At 38.4% G+C, this 18,141-nt stretch overlaps 1 protein-coding gene across 1 annotated transcript in view; it reads right to left on the bottom strand.

Moving 5' to 3' along the window:
- COL25A1 (collagen, type XXV, alpha 1) overlaps positions 1-18,141 on the bottom strand; it is a 333,672-nt gene that overhangs the window by 56,402 nt on the left and 259,129 nt on the right. The window contains exons 14-17 of the mRNA XM_014948992.1: positions 16,142-16,186; positions 5,082-5,135; positions 3,525-3,551; positions 1,043-1,087 (exon numbers count right to left, since the gene is read on the bottom strand). Of these exons, the coding sequence (XP_014804478.1) occupies positions 1,043-1,087; positions 3,525-3,551; positions 5,082-5,135; positions 16,142-16,186 (171 nt within the window). The remainder of the gene's footprint in view (positions 1-1,042; positions 1,088-3,524; positions 3,552-5,081; positions 5,136-16,141; positions 16,187-18,141) is intronic.

Below are 18,141 nucleotides of genomic sequence, written 5' to 3'. Positions count from 1 at the left end.
TTATTTGCTGATTTTAGCATATGCCCCATAAAATCATTGTGTTCTTGAAAGCACAGCTTTACTGTATCCAAATGATATGACCTGAAAGATTTGCATGCATTCTTTATCAGCTTGATAAATCCATCAGAAATTTCTCCTTGCACTAAACCGGTGTGAGGTGGTTAAGCAATCACACACATAAGGGTACAAGAAGAAATTTTTATTCTTCTGCCCAAGTGTAGTCACTAAAATGAATGTTTTTAGAAGCATATGAATTCCAAAGTGATGGCCAGAAGAGATCATTATGACTGATCCTTCTTCCTGTGCAGCACAGCCTTTGTTCTGACTGCTAAAGATTATGACTTGTATAAGTAAAGCACATTTAAAAATTCAGGTTTTTTTCTTTTTTGGCAGTGATACAGCATGAGTCTCAAATAAAATAAATCAAAACTCAGTAAAATAAAATTTTGACAACGTCTACTCCTTAGTGACTTCTACCACACATCGGTACTTTGCAACAATGAACAGACAAGGTATTAAGTGAGGTTATCACTGATGTCATCTGGCAAAAGATATTTAAAGTGCAGTTTTTACCTTCAGCTCTCAATTGTCCAGCTGGCAACTTGGAGAGAAGTTACCTATCATGATACCATACTTTTTGTCCCATATTGGTTTGGTTCCTCTCTTTGAGAGGAACAGAGAAGGGAAAACATAAAAGGATATACCAGAAATGGCCATAACTCAGCAGCCCCAGTTCCAATAGTCTGGCAGGATGTGACCAAAGTTTCTGTATGATGCAAATTTCAGCAGAGTGCTAATTAGAGACATGCTGATGTATCCTGTACTAAAGCTGCTGCTGTATAAAGTTAGAAATTTTATGCTTAATTGGAAAGAAGAGCGACATTTTTTCTGCTGTTCATAAAAATGAATTCAGTCAAATCACCCAGCATTTAAAAAAAAGTTTAAAATGCATTCTTCTTTTGATCAAATGATTATATTCATTAGCTGGTTGTACTGTAAGCATGCCTAAAGCATACATTTTCTCTACCAATAAGTAGTGTACCTTTTCTCCTGTGTCACCCTTTGGTCCATTTTCTCCAGCATCACCCTATAATTAAAATACATATTATATTTTAGTGATTTTATGTGAGCACACAGCATGCAGAGAAGAATCAGCATTCCAACATGATTAGCAAGCTAATTTTTTTAATCAGGTAGTCAACCTCTCTATGACATGGCCAGGAAGTACAGTTTATATAGCTATGTCTGTTGATTGATTAAGTCTGAGAAGATTACAGTCTTCACTACAACCGTAATCCCTTTCACAGGTCCTCAAAAAACCCACAAACTATCAAATAACTATCTTCCTGTAGGTATAGTCTACAGACTTCCCCAATTCGCTGTGGTTTGGCAATGAAGGAATGATTTCATGGTGATTCAGCATTTTAAATAGCCCGTATGTGTATTTTTTTCCAACAGAGACATTAATCTAAATGCATCTAATCAAATTCAGGTGACAGTTGCACAATTCCAATATGTTTTATTAGGATTCTCAAGTAATTTATGGTATACACTCTCTGAATCTGAAGTCCTTCATGAAGGCTTCATGAACTAGAAAAATTTCACTGAATGCCACCCCTCCAAGGAGCTACCAGAATTACTATTATCTCTGAATAAATTCTGTGCATTGTTCATTGTTAAAATAAGTGATGTTCAGATAACTTTTTCATGGCTGGATAGACACCTTCTATTTTAAAAACAGCTTTGTAAAGAAATATTTCAAAAGATTTATCTATAAAAAAACCGAATTTCCATGTATATTAATACAGCCTTATAGTAAGTCCAGGCTACACCATAAAGTCTTCATTATAGATGAGACTGCAGGCCAAAAATTTCTGTGGGACTTGAGACTCATGTAAAGCGTGAGAAATATTTAAAATGCCAAAAGTATTGATAAATGTTGAGTCTAAAGAGGCTAAAGAACTTTCTAGTAGGTCTTGGTCAGATAATCACAGCAGTAATCAAGTAACAATACGCAGCTTCTGTCATATTGCTCTGAAAACCTTAATGTAAAATTCCACTCAGAGGACTTCCAGCAGAGATCATTTTCTATACCACACTCACTGACACTATCGATGGGAACCAGCTAACAATCCAGCAGCACTTTCATTAAAGGCTTGAAGAAACATGGAAACGTGAAACAGCAACTGTTAGGAATGTTATTTCAAGCTCTTTTGAGACGATAAAGCATATTGAGGGCATTTCTAATTACATTTTTTAGGAAAAGACAAAGGTTGATTATGAAAAAACATAATGATTTTAAGTAATGGAAATTTAGCGTATGTTAATATTTTTGGTTATTCTTTTTGTGTCTGAAAACAAACAAACAACTACTGAAGTTCTCCAACAAATATAATTTTAACTGAAGTAATGATTTAATGAAAAGAGATCCCCAATTACATACTTCTACACAGAGGGTATGCGCTTTCAAGATTCCCCTGGACTATTTTTATGATGTGCTTTTGAAAATGTGACATGAATTGCCTTTGCAAAGCACGCTTGCAGCTGCTATTACATGGATTTACACAGATCTGGGAGTGAAATTCAATTGCAACTGCAAAGACATGTGCAAATTGCACTTGAATTAAGCACCTTACTTTTTAAAAACATATCTCAGTGTACTCACAGAAGATGAATCTACGTACAGATTCCTACTCAAAATAAGGCTTACACCATTTCTCAAACTTTGTGGTAGGACTCGATGATCTCAAAGGTCCCTTCCAGCCATGAAGATTCTGTGATTCTGCCCTTGTACAGATGCAGAAGCTTGACTCTCACTCAGTGTGTACTCTAATATGGATGCTTCTACTGGCCACTCTCCCTAGAAGAGCAGAATTACACCCAGGTTTTGCCGTGTGGTGCTCGTTCTGCCCCCTCAGCTTGGCATGGCTGTAGATATCAGAGAAGTAACTCCTCACTAACTCACTGCAAATCTGAGCACTGTTAGTGTACCATTTGTGCTGCTGGGACCTCTCCCGACAGTCTATAGCCTAAGATCATCGAGGCAAATTCTCTTGCTCCTACTCAAAATGACCCAAGCAAGAACACAGGACTAGACTTCTAGTATGCAGAGAATGGTTATCCATTTATCATTTAGAGTCAATGAATTTATCAGTCTGTTAACCCAATTGTTTTACATTACACAGGTGACAGAGCACTGAGATCAAGTTATGAGAAGTGTGTGCATCTTTCCTTTACTCAGATGGGCTCATCTTTTTTCTGAGTCTAATCACAGTTAGGATTAGTTGCCCAGTTGCTCAACTGTGCAGCCTTTAATATGTGACCACTGCTCTCTGTGACTAATTCCACTGCAGTAATCACAGATCAGTAACTTCCATTAGTAGGTATTATTTGACACTAGTAAAGGCTGCACAATGCTGCTCAAGTTCTAGGGAGTAGCTGCGTTTATTTCTTTTTAAACTCTGAATCAGTGCACCAGCAATTCTCCAAAAAAACCACCACAAAGGAAGTGAAACATGTCTCACCTTTTCTCCTCTTTCTCCAGGGTCACCCTGATGAAAACAATTGGAGCAAAGAAGTTGTAAGTTACTAACACAAGCAAAAATCAAAGCGTTAGTATTACTATCATTAGTATGTCAACTACTAACAATTATGTCAGTACCGACGACGTCGTCTCAGATGATAAAATGCAATACAAAAATCTTCAAAAAGCAATAAAATACTGTAAATTTAATGGAACTCAACAGACAGTATATCTTCAACATGATTTTAAAAGCTTAATAATTTGCATAATAATTTCCCACCCCCCACCTCACCATTTTGTCCTAGATTAAATCCTGATGAACGGGCATATGCCTTTGTGAAGTGGGCTGCCAGGACCTAAGTGACCCCTACATTTGGTTGTCCTTATTTTGGGAACAAATGAAAGAAAAATCCAAAGGCTAAAGCGAGGGGAGTTTTATGATTCTGTTAATGGCTTAGAAGGCTCCTCAGAAGAGACAAAAAGCCTTAAGTGTCTTGAACTAATTCATAATTGATTCAGAGTAAAGAGCCTTTGGTGCTCCTTACATTCTCTGTAACAAAAAGACAGGGTATAGCCATTATTTTTTAAAATTATTTCTTGCTTGAGAAGCTAGCTCAATGGCCACTGCACTTTTGCACACCAGCCTGACCTTGACAACTTATCTCTGCATTTCTGGCTCAGAATTGCACTCTGGCTCATCTTTGCCCCTTCTGATGGCTGGCAGTCGCTAGGCAACTCAAAGACTACAGCTGTGAATATGAATTAAGCATCAACTGCCATAATTTGGTTTCTTCTGTATACAAAGTAAGAAAAGGTCATGCTCCCAAATGGTTTGTTTTCATTCCTGATGGACAAGCAGCCAGTCAGTAAATGTAAAAAGCCTGCCCTGCGTGTCTGTCAGCAGCAGCGTGATGCCCAGAATCAGCTGAGGAGCACATGTGCACCAAAGATGCACGCTCACAGCTGATGGGATTAGAATTTAGCATTACCCATTCCAAGAGGCCCACAGATCCCATCACCTCAAACATGTTGAGCTTTCTTTTACATGAAGTTATCATAAGCTTAATGTTCTCTTTCACTTGTTCAATATTAGACTAGCAGAAAAAAATATTTGACAATAAAATAAGTGCAAAGAGATGTTCAAATGTACCAAACACAGACCGACACATGCTCCTAATGAAGCTTGTTGCTAACTTCCACAATAGCAGGATCAGCCCTCAAGACTTAACCCTGACATTCATCAAAGAACGGACCACAGTAGTTCTTGAAAAGAAGCCTGAAACACATTGTAAGGAGGATAAACAAATCCTTTCTAAAAAAGATCCCCAAATTCCCAAACACTAGCAGGCACATCGCATTCACTTGGCAGGGGATGTGTATGTGTCAGTGCCACTGACTGGAATTACACATGCACAGCAGAAGAATACACTTCTTTATGGTGAAACGTGTAAAGCATCTTACAGCACCGATCACTGGAGGGGGCAGATCATTAAAAGCCAGGCAGAATATAAACTCACATACTGTGTGCTTCTCTTTTTAATCCATTTTCAATACCAACCTTAAGCCCTGCTGCTCCCTTCTCTCCTGCTATGCCAGGCAAACCAGGCTCACCCTAAAGGCAAAGAAAACAAAAGATGGGGTTAAACAAGGTTAAGAATATTAACAGCATCTCACGGACTGTCTCACATTGGGTAAGTAATGATAAACAACATTTAAAAAGATTCTGTGAATATGTACTCCACAGCTGGGCACTAAAATGCCTTCTTTCATCAGTTAGGGTGGATTAATTCTAATTAACTCCTGTATAGATAAGAAATAATTCTATTGAAGGCAGTGGAAATACACGGGTGGCAAACTAAACAGAAAACAAAGCTGCAACCTCTGATTCTGAAAAGCTGGCCAATTAACCTTAAGAGCATAGTCTTCCCAGCAAGGCTGCCAATGCTTTCCTCTTCTCTACAACTTAGAAACATTGCAAGAAAAGCTTATTCTAAATGATTTTGACATTTGTGCTTCTGGTCTCATATGGAAGGCGGATAATGAAGAAAAATCAGAAGGGCCCATTCCAGAAATGGAAGAGTTGAGAGAAAAAGGCAGCTTTTTCATTTTTTAAATATACCTTACTTGTCCATTGTTCATACTCTTATACAACTGGCTGAAAAGTAGAATTAAAAGATTTAAAAATTTTCATTATTACATCAATGATCCACATTTTGGGTATGTCTAATGGATGGCATAATTTCTTCCACAGTTCAAGGAGTCATAAATCAATCAACAAATAACAATTATTTACAAACTCCTTTTCTTCCCCCAAATTTAAAAACAAAAAACCCAATCAAAAGAATCCAATCCCCAAACAAACCCTTAGAGACATTTCCTAGTGTTTATTTCCCAGATTCATGAAAAAGCCACAGATATTATTTATTTTAGGTAAAATGCTAAAGCAACGGTTAGACTTTATTGTAAATTGGGAGTAATAGTAAATTGTTTATTGGGAGTTGGACTAGATGATCTCTATGGTCCCTTCCAACTCTAAAAATTCAGTGAAATTCAGTAAAACATCAAGGGGTGATGGCTAATTATATAAAACCTTCTGCAGAAGTATGCCTCGGTTTCACAATACCTGTCATTTTTGGTAACCCTCACGTACACAACCGCATTGCACTTCTAGGGTGGCAAGGCTTGTTAAAATAACATCCAAAAAAAGACTTGAAAAAGCCTAGGGTCTTCTATAAGCCCTTTGCTATGGAAATGTATAAAAACATGTGAAGGTTAAATGCAATAACATGGTAATCAAACTAGAAACAGTAATTCATATCAGAAACTCAGTGGACAATTTTCATACAGTATTCAAACTTAGTAGACATGATGAACCAACCCTGTACTCAAAAGTTACAGCTAATTTAATTTAAAGGCTTGTTCCAACTGCAACAACACATATCTTCAAACCTCCATAAAAGCCTTCCATTAAGAAAAGGCTTTTCTCCTTCTTACTTTCACAGTCTGATTTTAATCACAGATACATAAACTCAGATTCTCCATGAAAGAAGGATCTGTTCTACCATTCTCTTTCTAAATTAGGTAACAGGATCATCAATTACATTCTAATTTCATCAAGAGTTGGACTAGTTCAAAATATAAAACAAAACCAACGAGGTTCTAGTGAAACTCTACTGAGGGCATTTTCCAAAGCAGGGAAAAAGCATTTAGGTACCGTTAAACTCACAGGGAATCAAACAGCCCTTTGAGTCAGCCCTTTTCAAGGCTCCTTGGTACTACAAAAGCTCTAAGGGCTGATACAGTAGGACAGGCATTTGATATAGGAGTGGTCAGGATTTGAAGCTGTTGGAGATTAGGTGTAAGTGTCCTAAAGGATTGACCTAACAGGTACTTGAAGAAAACTGCCAGCTGACGAAACGAAACAGACGGGACCAATGAATATGCACTTGTTTCTCCTCATCTCCACACCCCAAACAAGTTTGTTTCTGTCCCCTTCACTTTAAAACAGCTGCTGTTGGCTGACACTTTCGGAGGCTTAAATCTCCAATCAAAGCTTTGAATTCCCAACTTGCACTTTCCTCCCAGGTTTACACTTCGGTGCTATGAATATGGAGACCTACTACTGTGACACAAAGGTGACTGCAAAAATGGGACAAAATAATTATCTTACTTTCTTTGGAAAAAAATGAAAACCTCAGGCTATCACCTAGTCATAGTAAATCCCTATTCATACCAACAGTCTTATTTCTGACCTATATGCAAGGTTCCTATGGCCACCACTACACATCTGGCAATCCAAGTAATAGTCAGAGGCATTAGCACAGCAGGAATTAGCTCTGGGAGTGGGAAAGATTGAAAGCAAACCTAGAAGGGCAGCACAGAAATGACCTTGTGGCTTCATACTCCTGAAGCAATTATCCTTCTCTTTTTAATGACCAGAAGAGCAGGGGCTAAAATAATTTTCTGTCATACAGTATTCTTTTCCCTATTTTAGAACCCTATTGTCTTGTCTGTACAGGGAATCAGGGAGTAATAAGATGAAATAAAAATGTTCAGCACATAAACTACTCTATAACCTACCCCTGGTGAACATTCCCAGTGCACAGCAAAACAAGCTTTGTGCCAGGAAGCCTCCCTTTTTCACACTGCATGTCTTGTAGGCATGGCAGTCTGGCTTTAAGCGTAGAGATTTTAACAATTCCATTAAAGCCTACCATAAAAAAACCCAAACAAACAACAACAAAACTCACACAAAAACCCCAGTGTTTTTCCCCACCCCAAATCAAACCCCCCCAAAAAGAGCAAAGCCTTGACCACCCATCAGCTAGGAAATTCCAAAAGTAGGTATGAAGCAAAATGGCAGTTAACATTTGGAAGGTGAGCGGATTGATAGCTCTTCCCTTGCTATGCACTAAAATACTGTGTTATTTTAGGAATATTGGTCCCCAACGGCCATTTTGATTCTTGGCATGAAAATACTTCAAAGTACTTCTGTTAGGAAGTATCCTTAATTACTTTCCTTCCATTTCAATACTCTTATTTATTTATTTATCAAAGCATTAATTAAAACTGGAGTGCAAAATGCTGTATAGATATGCTTCAGCTCCTCAGGTTAGTGTTTTGGAGATGAACAAAAGATATAGATGCCCTTTAAAAGGCTGAAGACAGTTACACTCCTGGAGTGATGCATGCAAAGGAAAACTAGACATTCAGTAATGTCATCTGATGCAATTTCAATCAGACTGCTTTTCAACTCGGTAAAATGAAAGAAGTTATAAAACTAGATACTTAGTCTCACATATTTTTTACATTCACCAGGCCATGGCTAATGTCTTTCCTGACTCATATTGCAGTCTCTCTCTAATAGCGCTGACAGCAAAAGTATTAGGCTGCAGAAACAATTGTCTTCTGCACATCATCTAGCTTTCAAATCAAGACAGCACAGTTTTGGTTTTTTTTCTTTCACAGAATGGTTGAGGTTGGAAGGCGTCTCTGGAGATCATCTGGTCCAACTCTCCCTGGTCAAGCAGGGTCACCAAAAGCTGCATACCCAGGACCACGTCCAGATGGCTTTTAAATACCTCTAAGGGTATCTCCAAGGATACCTACAGCCTCCCTGGGCAACCTGTGCCAGCGCTCAGTCTCCCTCACAGTAAAAAAGGTGTTTCCTGCTGTTCAGAGGGAACTTCCTGTGTTTCAGTTCGCTTCTGGTCCTGTCACTGGCCACCACTGAAAAGCACTTGGCCCATCATCCCTGCACCTTCCCTTCAGGTGTTTGACCACGTTGATGAGATTTCCCCCAAGCCTTCTCTAGACTGAACAGCCTCAGCTCTCCCAGTCTTTCCTCATAGCAGAGACGCTCCAGTCCTTGTTCATCTTTGAGAACCTTCACTGGACTCTCTCCAGTATGTTCATGTCTCTCTTGTACTGAGGAGCCCACAACCAGACACAGTACCCCAAGAGTGGCCTCACTAGTGTTTTTTGCCATTTAAAGAGTACCTTTGTCTGTAGTACATCTGATTTTAGGTCACAGCCTGCCTTTCTGCAGTCATGAACTCCTGCTAAATCACCATTCAGGGACAGAATGACTGGAATCAGCAATCCACACTTCACTGGACTCTCTCCAGTATGTTCATGTCTCTCTTGTACTGAGGAGCCCACAACCAGACACAGTACCCCAAGAGTGGCCTCACTAGTGTTTTTTGCCATTTAAAGAGTACCTTTGTCTGTAGTACATCTGATTTTAGGTCACAGCCTGCCTTTCTGCAGTCATGAACTCCTGCTAAATCACCATTCAGGGACAGAATGAATGGAATCAGCAATCCACAACATGATCTAAAACCTCCTAGTGCCTATGGAAAACACAATCCTTGATCCCAATTAAAATTATGATGAGGGCCACACTGCACCCTCACACAAGAAAAAGATGTAATGCCCAGAGAAAATGTGTGAAGCCACCCTCAGAGCTTGGAACCTTTCCCTGAAAGAGATGGACTGTGGGGAGGTGTGAAATGTCTCAGTTTAGAGGAATTGTCACTAGTCCTTCCGCCCTTCTTCTGCATTCTTATTCTCAGCTAGACCACACCATGGAAGCTGTGCTGTTAGCAATGAACACCATATGGGACAACCATGATAGACTATAACAAAAAAAAAAATTCTCCCTGCTGGCATTGAGATGAGTATACTGTTTACCAAGATTTTGCTGTACTTGTAAAAGTAACAAAACGACCAGATGCACAAATTTCATGCCCCAAACAGGTAAACCTGCAAATACTGCATCAGAAATACTATTTAGATAGCCCTTAACTTCTTTTTCATATGGTTTCTCTTGCCTTTGAGTAACTGGACCAACCTCAGAAGAGGATTCTGTTTTCATGACATGATCCACTGCATAAATAGACTAGAAATTATTAGAAAATGCAAGAAAAGCTGTCTTTTCCCAGATTTCATGTAAAAATTATGTAGCATTAGAAAGTAATTCTTTAGCCTCTTGTCTGCTGCAGAAAAGGACAATGCCATTAGAAGATCTGTAAGCACTTAAGTAATTTATCCATCACTAGCATCGAAACTTATTTAGATGCAGTTTGCTGAATTCACAAATGGTCTCAGAATGGCGGAAATAAAAATCACCAGAAAATGTGCTATTGTTCTTTCACTTACCCAAAATCAAGCAGCTTAACTCGACAGGAGTGTAAATGTTTTTGATGGTCATCATTATTTGATGACCACTTACACAGAAGAATGCTGCAGACACAGTGGGACTTTTTTGCTTTTATATGCTATAGGGAAATTGCAGGGTCCCCATCAGTGGAATGATGATGGTGCATTTTCAAACAGATACATTGCAATGTTGTGTTTGCTGCCAGCAGCAGGAATGTCTTTAACATGTTACAGGAGCTAACCTGTGGATGGGGAGCTGCCATTAACACCAGTTAAGTTCCACATCTTAATCCCAAATGCACTGATGGGAGGGCAGGCACTTTGGTTCCTCAAAAGTAGCACCACTCTAACAAACTAAGTTGTTGTCACTGCTGCAATGAATTAGAAGGGAGACTGTTCCATCAGCAAACTGCAATGTGAAGGGATGACTGAACGAGTTATGTAGAAGATCACCATTAACTATTCGAAACCTTCTGGTAATTTTCAGAACCAGCTTCAACAAAATGCTCTGACACTCAGAAATTTTTTGATTATTCTTCCAGTTAATATCAATTACCAGGGCAAACAAAATGCTAACATGCCATGAATACACCCAACCCAGCCATTCAGTTCAGGAGTCTCAGGTAATTCAAAGACTAACCAGAAGGATGTTCCTTCAGACTCTGGCACTCTCGAGCATGTATCAACTGTATAATTGCATTAACATTGACAGACTGTCTCTGTCTTTCCTGTATTTGGGAATAGAGCGACTTTCAGCACCCTGCCCAACAAATAGGTGTAGTAATTTTCTCAGATACTCTTGTGGTACGGGCAGTCTTAATGCTTACACTGATGTGTAAGGGTGGCTACAAACAACATGGAGACTCCCTTTTTACAAGGAGCCACGTGGAAAAGACAAAGCGTAACGGGTACAAGCTACTTCTGGGGACATTCTGATTGGATACAAGAAGAAAACTTTTCACATGAAAACAATTAGCCGCTGGAATAATCTCCCCAGGGAAGTGGTGGATTTCCCATCATTGGACACTTTTAAGATTCAGCTGGACACTGTGCTGTCTAGACTGTGCTTTTGCCAAGAAAGGTTGGACCAATGATCCATGAGGTCCCTTCCAACCTTGTATTCTATGATTCTATGAAGTGAATCTGAATTTGATGAGTACTCAAAACACGTAAAGCACTGCTTGGGCTCTGCTGCTAATACGAGAAAAATCTGTCAGTGTGAACTCATAAAACCTACTTCAGAAGAAGTCTGAAAATGTATCACCCACTAGAGTTCATATCAAAGGAGTCAAGGCAGTTGAAAGCGTGTTTCTCCTTACTGGAGTGTTCTGTGCCCTGGGGGCATATACCTTCATATCCAGAATTAATCAGCTGAAAATAATGTGGCTGGAGGCCCCAGCTTTTCTTGTTTGTAACAGGAAAACAGCCTGGAGGCTGCTGTTCTGAAATAGGTTTGCTGTTGGTGAGATGCATAACTCTGTCTACACCAGCTGGTTGATATCCACCTCGCCCTGAGAAGAAAGGCTGTCAGTATTGCTATATTTTTCAGTCACTAGAATGTAATCAATTTTAAGGATAAGGAAATACAAGAGGCCCCCAAACATAATCCAGTCTAATTTTACTCTAAAATACATAAACGAGGACAGAAGGGAAAAAAGTGGTTTCTCAGACATGTTACTGCGATTTCCATTTCAAACCAGGGTTGAATTACCTCCTTTCAACTTGCTTTTCACCCTCCTCAAAAGTAACTTAAAATTGTTTGTTTAAGGACTGGAAATCTCTCCTGGCCCACTCACCAGCTGAAATTAAGTGGAAAGACTCTTCAACAAGACTCAGCTGGCCTGCAAACCTGTCTGAGAATTTGTGAACTACATTTAATGATGTTTCCTTGCTTTACATTTCTTTATTTGAAAAAATGTTAGTACACGCAGACCCCCTTCCTCATTTCTCTAAACAAATGTAATAATTCTGCTTTCAAAATGCGTCCCCTACAGAGTAAGTACACACTGATGGGAAAATGCATGTAAATCAGAGTAATAAGAAGCATTAAAAAAGCAATAAGGAATCTGCACACCCAGACTCTACTGATAAGACAGGAAATTCTCCTGAGGTTTATCAGATTGCTAATGTCAAACTACGGAAACAATTTGAAATGAAGGTATCTGTCCTGACCACGCATTCTGTTCTCAGTACACCCATACAGAACCCCAGAAATACAAAGTACTGTGTCAGAAAAGGTGTTCATGGAAGTATAGAGTGAGGCGTTTGTGCACTCCAGACAAACTCCTATTTAAAACAAAGATAGATAGTTGCACAGACTCCAGAAACTGGGTTCCTTCAGCCCAAATGCAATCCTTACTCATGGAACCTCCCTTTTTTCCACCTTGTGTTGTTGCTGGAGTCACTTGAAGCCCTTATCAAATCAGTACCACTTAACAAATACCAGAATATGTGTTTTATACTTGCACAGTTGAACTTTCAAAGAACCCCTTTGTGGCCATTTCAACATGATTAACGTAGAGATCTGATATCTCTAGATCACTACAACCTCATATCCCCATGCAGGTATTCGTACTATTCAAGTGTCTGAGGACCTCTTGCCTGGGATGAAGAAAGGGAAGGTTATCTCCCATAGAGTCTTGCTAGGAAGCAACCTGCTACAGGTGGACTGCACAACAGTGTGCAAAGAAAAGGGAGTACTCAGAAAGACTCTCCTTGCTATCTAAGAAGGTTTCTGTCCATCCCAGGGGCAACACTCTCTCAAGCTGCAGTTATTATTAGGCAATTCCTTTCCAGTTACTGTTCTCAACAAGGTAAGCAGAGTGTGGCTGTAGTTTCCCAAATGTAGGAACAAAGAAAGAATGCCCTTGCAAAACTACCTGTAAAGTTTCATTGGATTTAGCCTAAAAGAAAAAAAATGTGTTAAGTTTTTATGGCAATGAGTTTGCAACCTCTCTTAATACAAGAAAAATCTACTAGTTAACAGTCCTGCAAAAACATGTGGGTTGTGTAAAATTGCACTTACTCTAATATCTAGAGATTGTCTAAGAGAAGTAGTTCATTTGTTAAGGGACTAGAAAATTATTCTATGTGCACTCAGAATTTATGATCTCATTTCCAAACCTATTGGTCAGACTTGTCAATCGTCTCCCATAATCCACTATTTCAATTAAAGAAGAGGTGAACAGAAAAGGAAAATTACAGACACATATAAGATGGAGATGACCTAACTCTGTATTATTCAACAGCTTAAGGAAAGAGCGAAACTAATTCACTGCTGACATTCATCGGCTGAAAAATATTTCATTGTCCAGATGAGGAAAACATTCATGCACACACTTAATTTTAAGCATGTGCTTAACACTCATTGCCTTTTAAACTAAGAAAAAATATTAACTTGGAACTCAGACAGAGGATACTCACTGATTAAAAGGCTACCAAGACAGTAAGGCTTTTGTAAAGCCTTTTGACTATGTAACTTCGAAAAGGGAATGATTTGCATCACACATTCAAGTCGAGTTCAACTACTCTGCAAATCAACATGAATCTGCATGAGTAAAACCAGGGGTACCAGCAGCCAGCTCATAGTACAGCCCAACTCTAAAAATTACTACTCTGGTCTTCATTCAACAATTTCTCCTGTGTAACACTGTACTGAGAATCTGTGTTTTCATGGACTTTGGAAGAATGAACCTTCTGGTAGCAAAATATAGCATGGGAGTCCAAAACTGCACTGTACTTTCTAACTTCAGGTAAATACTGTTTCAGTTTAACTTTATTTCTACCACCACTTCCAAGCTAACAGAATTTGTTATTCATTAAAAGAGATACCAACATTCAACTTTCATCTGCTTAGTCTTATATGGAAATAATACATTTTCTGTATATAAGGAATTGCTTGCTAGTCAATATCAACCACAAACTGTGAAAGAAAACAAAAGAACGTGGCCACATTTCATTTTAATCTGTATGGGTTTTGTCCTGGCATCTAGATTTTAGTTTAGTAATTATTTTATTTTTTTCTTAAAGGGCAAAAGTAAAATAATTCAGCTACACGAAAAATATGTGCACATCTTCATTAAAGTGGTAATAATTTAAGAATGTCTTCCAAGATTTAGATGCTGTAAATATTGAAATAAATCAAATAAACATAAACCCATAAATATTGAAAATACTAGGAGCTGATTTTAAAGCACGATTTGAAGTTGATAAACAGCATTTAAAGACATGTTTGCATTTTCCCTTAATCAAAAGTAATTGCATATTTCTTTTCTTCCCCATGAAGCATGACTGGAGGTAGGTCTTCTAAAAATAGAAATACAACAACTTTGCCAATACAGCTTAAAAAAAAAAAAAATCCACATCTCCCAAAATGACACTTTAATAATCAGATAATTTTGCACATTTGACTTATTTCATCAACACCCATTTTTTGTGCTCATCTGAGTGAAGATTTCTGGCTAGAGTTTGTGTGATGATGCTATTAAAAGTAAAGCTTTTGGATAAAATGTGAATCATCAGTTCTAATCTATTCAACGTGGTTTGCAACTTCACCTTGTCCAGTCTTACTTCTTCCTCAACATCCAAAGAAAATCATGCTACAAAGTGTGTCTTCACTGGCTTTTCACTCATACTTTGGCCACAAAAACTACTTGAATAACTACAGCAACAGCCCCTGTATTGGCAAGCACTGTCTACCATTCATGTTGCAATTGAATGTAGCTATAAAATACAAAGAAAAAAATCTCAGGTCTTAATGCAAATTTATTTAATAATATTTTCTTGTAATTCTCCATGTGCTATATATAGATAATTCTTTATATATATGTGTGTGTATACATATATATTTATATATATTGTTAATTTTTCTTTTGTTGTTTCAGAGTAGTCATAATGCTCTGAATATTTTGAAAATAGTTTCCTGGCATTATCAGTATCACTGAAATGAAATAACTGGTTTGACTCTATGTTACGCTATTAGAAACAATACATCATTTTGTCAGGAAAGAGGAATTAAAATGAAATTATTTGAAACATCTTAGCACTTTTATTCCTAGGGCTTTGGGGAGGGAGACCAAAGAAGGGATTGTATAATATGATCCTTATACACTACCATCTATTGCTGGTTAAACGTGGTGAACAACCTCTCTCATACATTTTCCTTTTGGTATTCCCTGCAAGTGCGTCTGAAGTTCACTAGGAATGGTAGTGTGCTTGTGAGAATAACAGATGGATAATACTGTTTACAGTCAGGGAGGGATATTATTTAAACTTCACCAGCCAGATTTGCCAACAAACCTTAGCAATGCTGAGAAACAGCCCAGCTGCCTTATGGTGACCCCCTCCTTATGGAGGCCTGTTCTGAACTAGGAGTTAACTCGGTGATGGCACTGAAAGATGATGCAGAGTTACCTGAGGTAGCCTTTTCTCCAGGTTGTGTTCAAGAATATCTCTGTTTGATTTATTTCTCTGCATTTTCACCCCCAACTTAAATTGCACATTGTATTATTCTCCCTCTGTATTTCCAGTCACTTTTTAGTCTCTATTTATAGGTTAATAATGTATTGGCTCTATATAAATACCCAATTATCAACATACATGTTTGTATCATGGGACTGAGTTAACAAAAAGTAAAAGAAAATCTGCAGAAAAACTTAGTTTGTAAATATAATCTCTAAAGTTGCCTACCACTAATATGCATTTCTCCAGAACCTATCAGTCATGATCAAATCTGAACACTGAACTTTTAGTTTAATTAATTACATTTGCTGCCTGTTCAAGTAAAACTAGAAAAAAACTATTTCAGAGCACAAACCAGATTGTACAGTCTTTTCCACGAAGCCAATTTGAAACCCCAGCTCTGGATGTAAGGCTGCCTATTGCTCACGTGAACAAGCCCCAAGTAGCTTTAATCAACTCCATAAATAATGGCAGTGCTGACAAAGTCAGTGAACTCACCACTTGTCCATCTCTCCCTGGAACCCCAGGCACTCCGACAGAACCCTGGTGGGAAACAGACGCCGGTGTTTAGCAAATTAAACAGGTCATGAAACCTTTCATCTCTTAATACAGTACTTAGGAATGATGGCGAATGCTTGCTTACTGTAACTGCAATAAATTTTTCAAAAACGAATTTTTACTTGAGTTCTCCTTTCAGTTGACATTTTATACTAATTAGGCATGTTCTCATGTTGTATATTTTAATGACTATCTCACTGTATGGCCTTTCCCAGAAACAAGCTTCAAGCTGATGGCTGCTTTGTAATGTTGTGGATGCTTCACAAGAAATGTAAGAATTAAAACACAATTCCATTTAATGCTCTCCATAAATTTGAGACTGATCATACACAACCGAACACAGCACCTGAACAAAACCATTAATGCTTTAAGAGGGATGGTTCAAGCTCAAAAACTGCTTGCGGCAGTCTATTTTCAGGCTTTTAAGAGATAATCTGCAACAACTCAGCCTGAAAGTGCCAATTACAGATAGCCTTTTAAATTGCATCAGTATTACTACAATCGAAATTTAAAAGCCAACACAGGCCAAACACAAGGAGCACACAAAAAGGAAAGCAAAATATTAGCATTGACTTGTGATATCAGAGGGATCTTTTTACAAAGCTGTCACAGTATAAGTTTCTGTTACTTGTGATATCAGAGGGATCTTTTTACAAATCTGTCACTGTAAGTTTCTGTACGACGGACAATTTTTTTAAGGAACTTCTGCAACTGTTGGTACAGCTGTTCAGTGAAAACCTGAGGTATGAGGAAAGCAAGAAAACTGCATGGGTTTACACAGTGTTCTCCTCTTTGTATATAATAATGGTGTTTCTCAGCAAGGAAACTGGAAGCATTATTTTTATTTTTCATTTATAAACACCTTAGCAGGATACAAAGACACACCAGCTGTTTGAAAGGCTGGCACGCCAAAAAGGGGACTGGGAAAGGCAGAACCTTTCCCAATAGTGAAATATGCAGTTTCCCAGAACCCTTAAAACAAATAAGCACCCTGTGAATCCTTTCATGCCCTGCTTTCTCTGCATCCCAAGAATCAGTGCATGACATTTCTCCCTCTATTCATATTGGTTAGAGGTTTCACTAGAAATGGTTTAGTCAAAGGACACCAACACCCAAAGGGAATGCATCCAAAATGGATGCACATGTTTGACAATGAATAGAGTTGAGAAATTCTGTGAAACAAGAAAAGGAAGCAACCCATGAGGGCCTCAAAAAAACCTCCAACATTTGAATGCCCAGGAGGCTCCAGCTCATAGTAGAGCTGCAAATCAGTAAGAAATCATACACTGGCATCCCAGTGCATCTCCATGACCCAGAATGCTCTCCCCTTACTCCCAAAAGCTTTCACTTTGGCATTCCTGTTATTGCCTCTTTTTGCTGGATGCACGTTCATGACTGCTAGGGACATGACAAAGGGACTCTAGTGAACATTATCACTTCTTTGCATAATTTTTCCAGAAAACTAGAAGACAAAGCACAAGAGGGGGATTACACTGTCAGCCTCAATAAAGTATCCTATTCATGCCAGTTCCTCCTCTCAGTGACAGTCTTCTATAGCTGCTGATTTTTCTTATGAGACATAGGATGTTAGAAAGCATAAATAAAGCTGACTCTACCATGCCTAGTAAAAGTTTATCAGATATGTCTCCTCTCAGTGACAGTCTTCTATAGCTGCTATGAGACATAGGATGTTAGAAAGTGTAAATAAAGCTGAGTAAAAGTTTCTCAGATATGCAAAAGCTCATCAGCACATGGATTTTGCTGATGCTGTACATGTAAAATACCCACCTTCTCAAGTCTAAGGGTATAATTGTAGAATGGCAACTTAGACATCAGTATAACTTTACAATGTCGCATTCTTTCATTGCCAAAAATGAAGGGTAGGAAGTCGTCTTCTTCAGCCTGCAAACGCTGTACAGCTGACAAAAATCTACCAATTT

The sequence above is a fragment of the Calidris pugnax genome, unplaced genomic scaffold, assembly GCF_001431845.1.
Source record: "Calidris pugnax isolate Ruff unplaced genomic scaffold, ASM143184v1 scaffold185, whole genome shotgun sequence".
NCBI classification, from domain to species: domain Eukaryota; kingdom Metazoa; phylum Chordata; class Aves; order Charadriiformes; family Scolopacidae; genus Calidris; species Calidris pugnax.
Note: the sequence above shows the minus strand (reverse complement) of the source record. Positions and strands in the feature narration are given on the sequence as shown.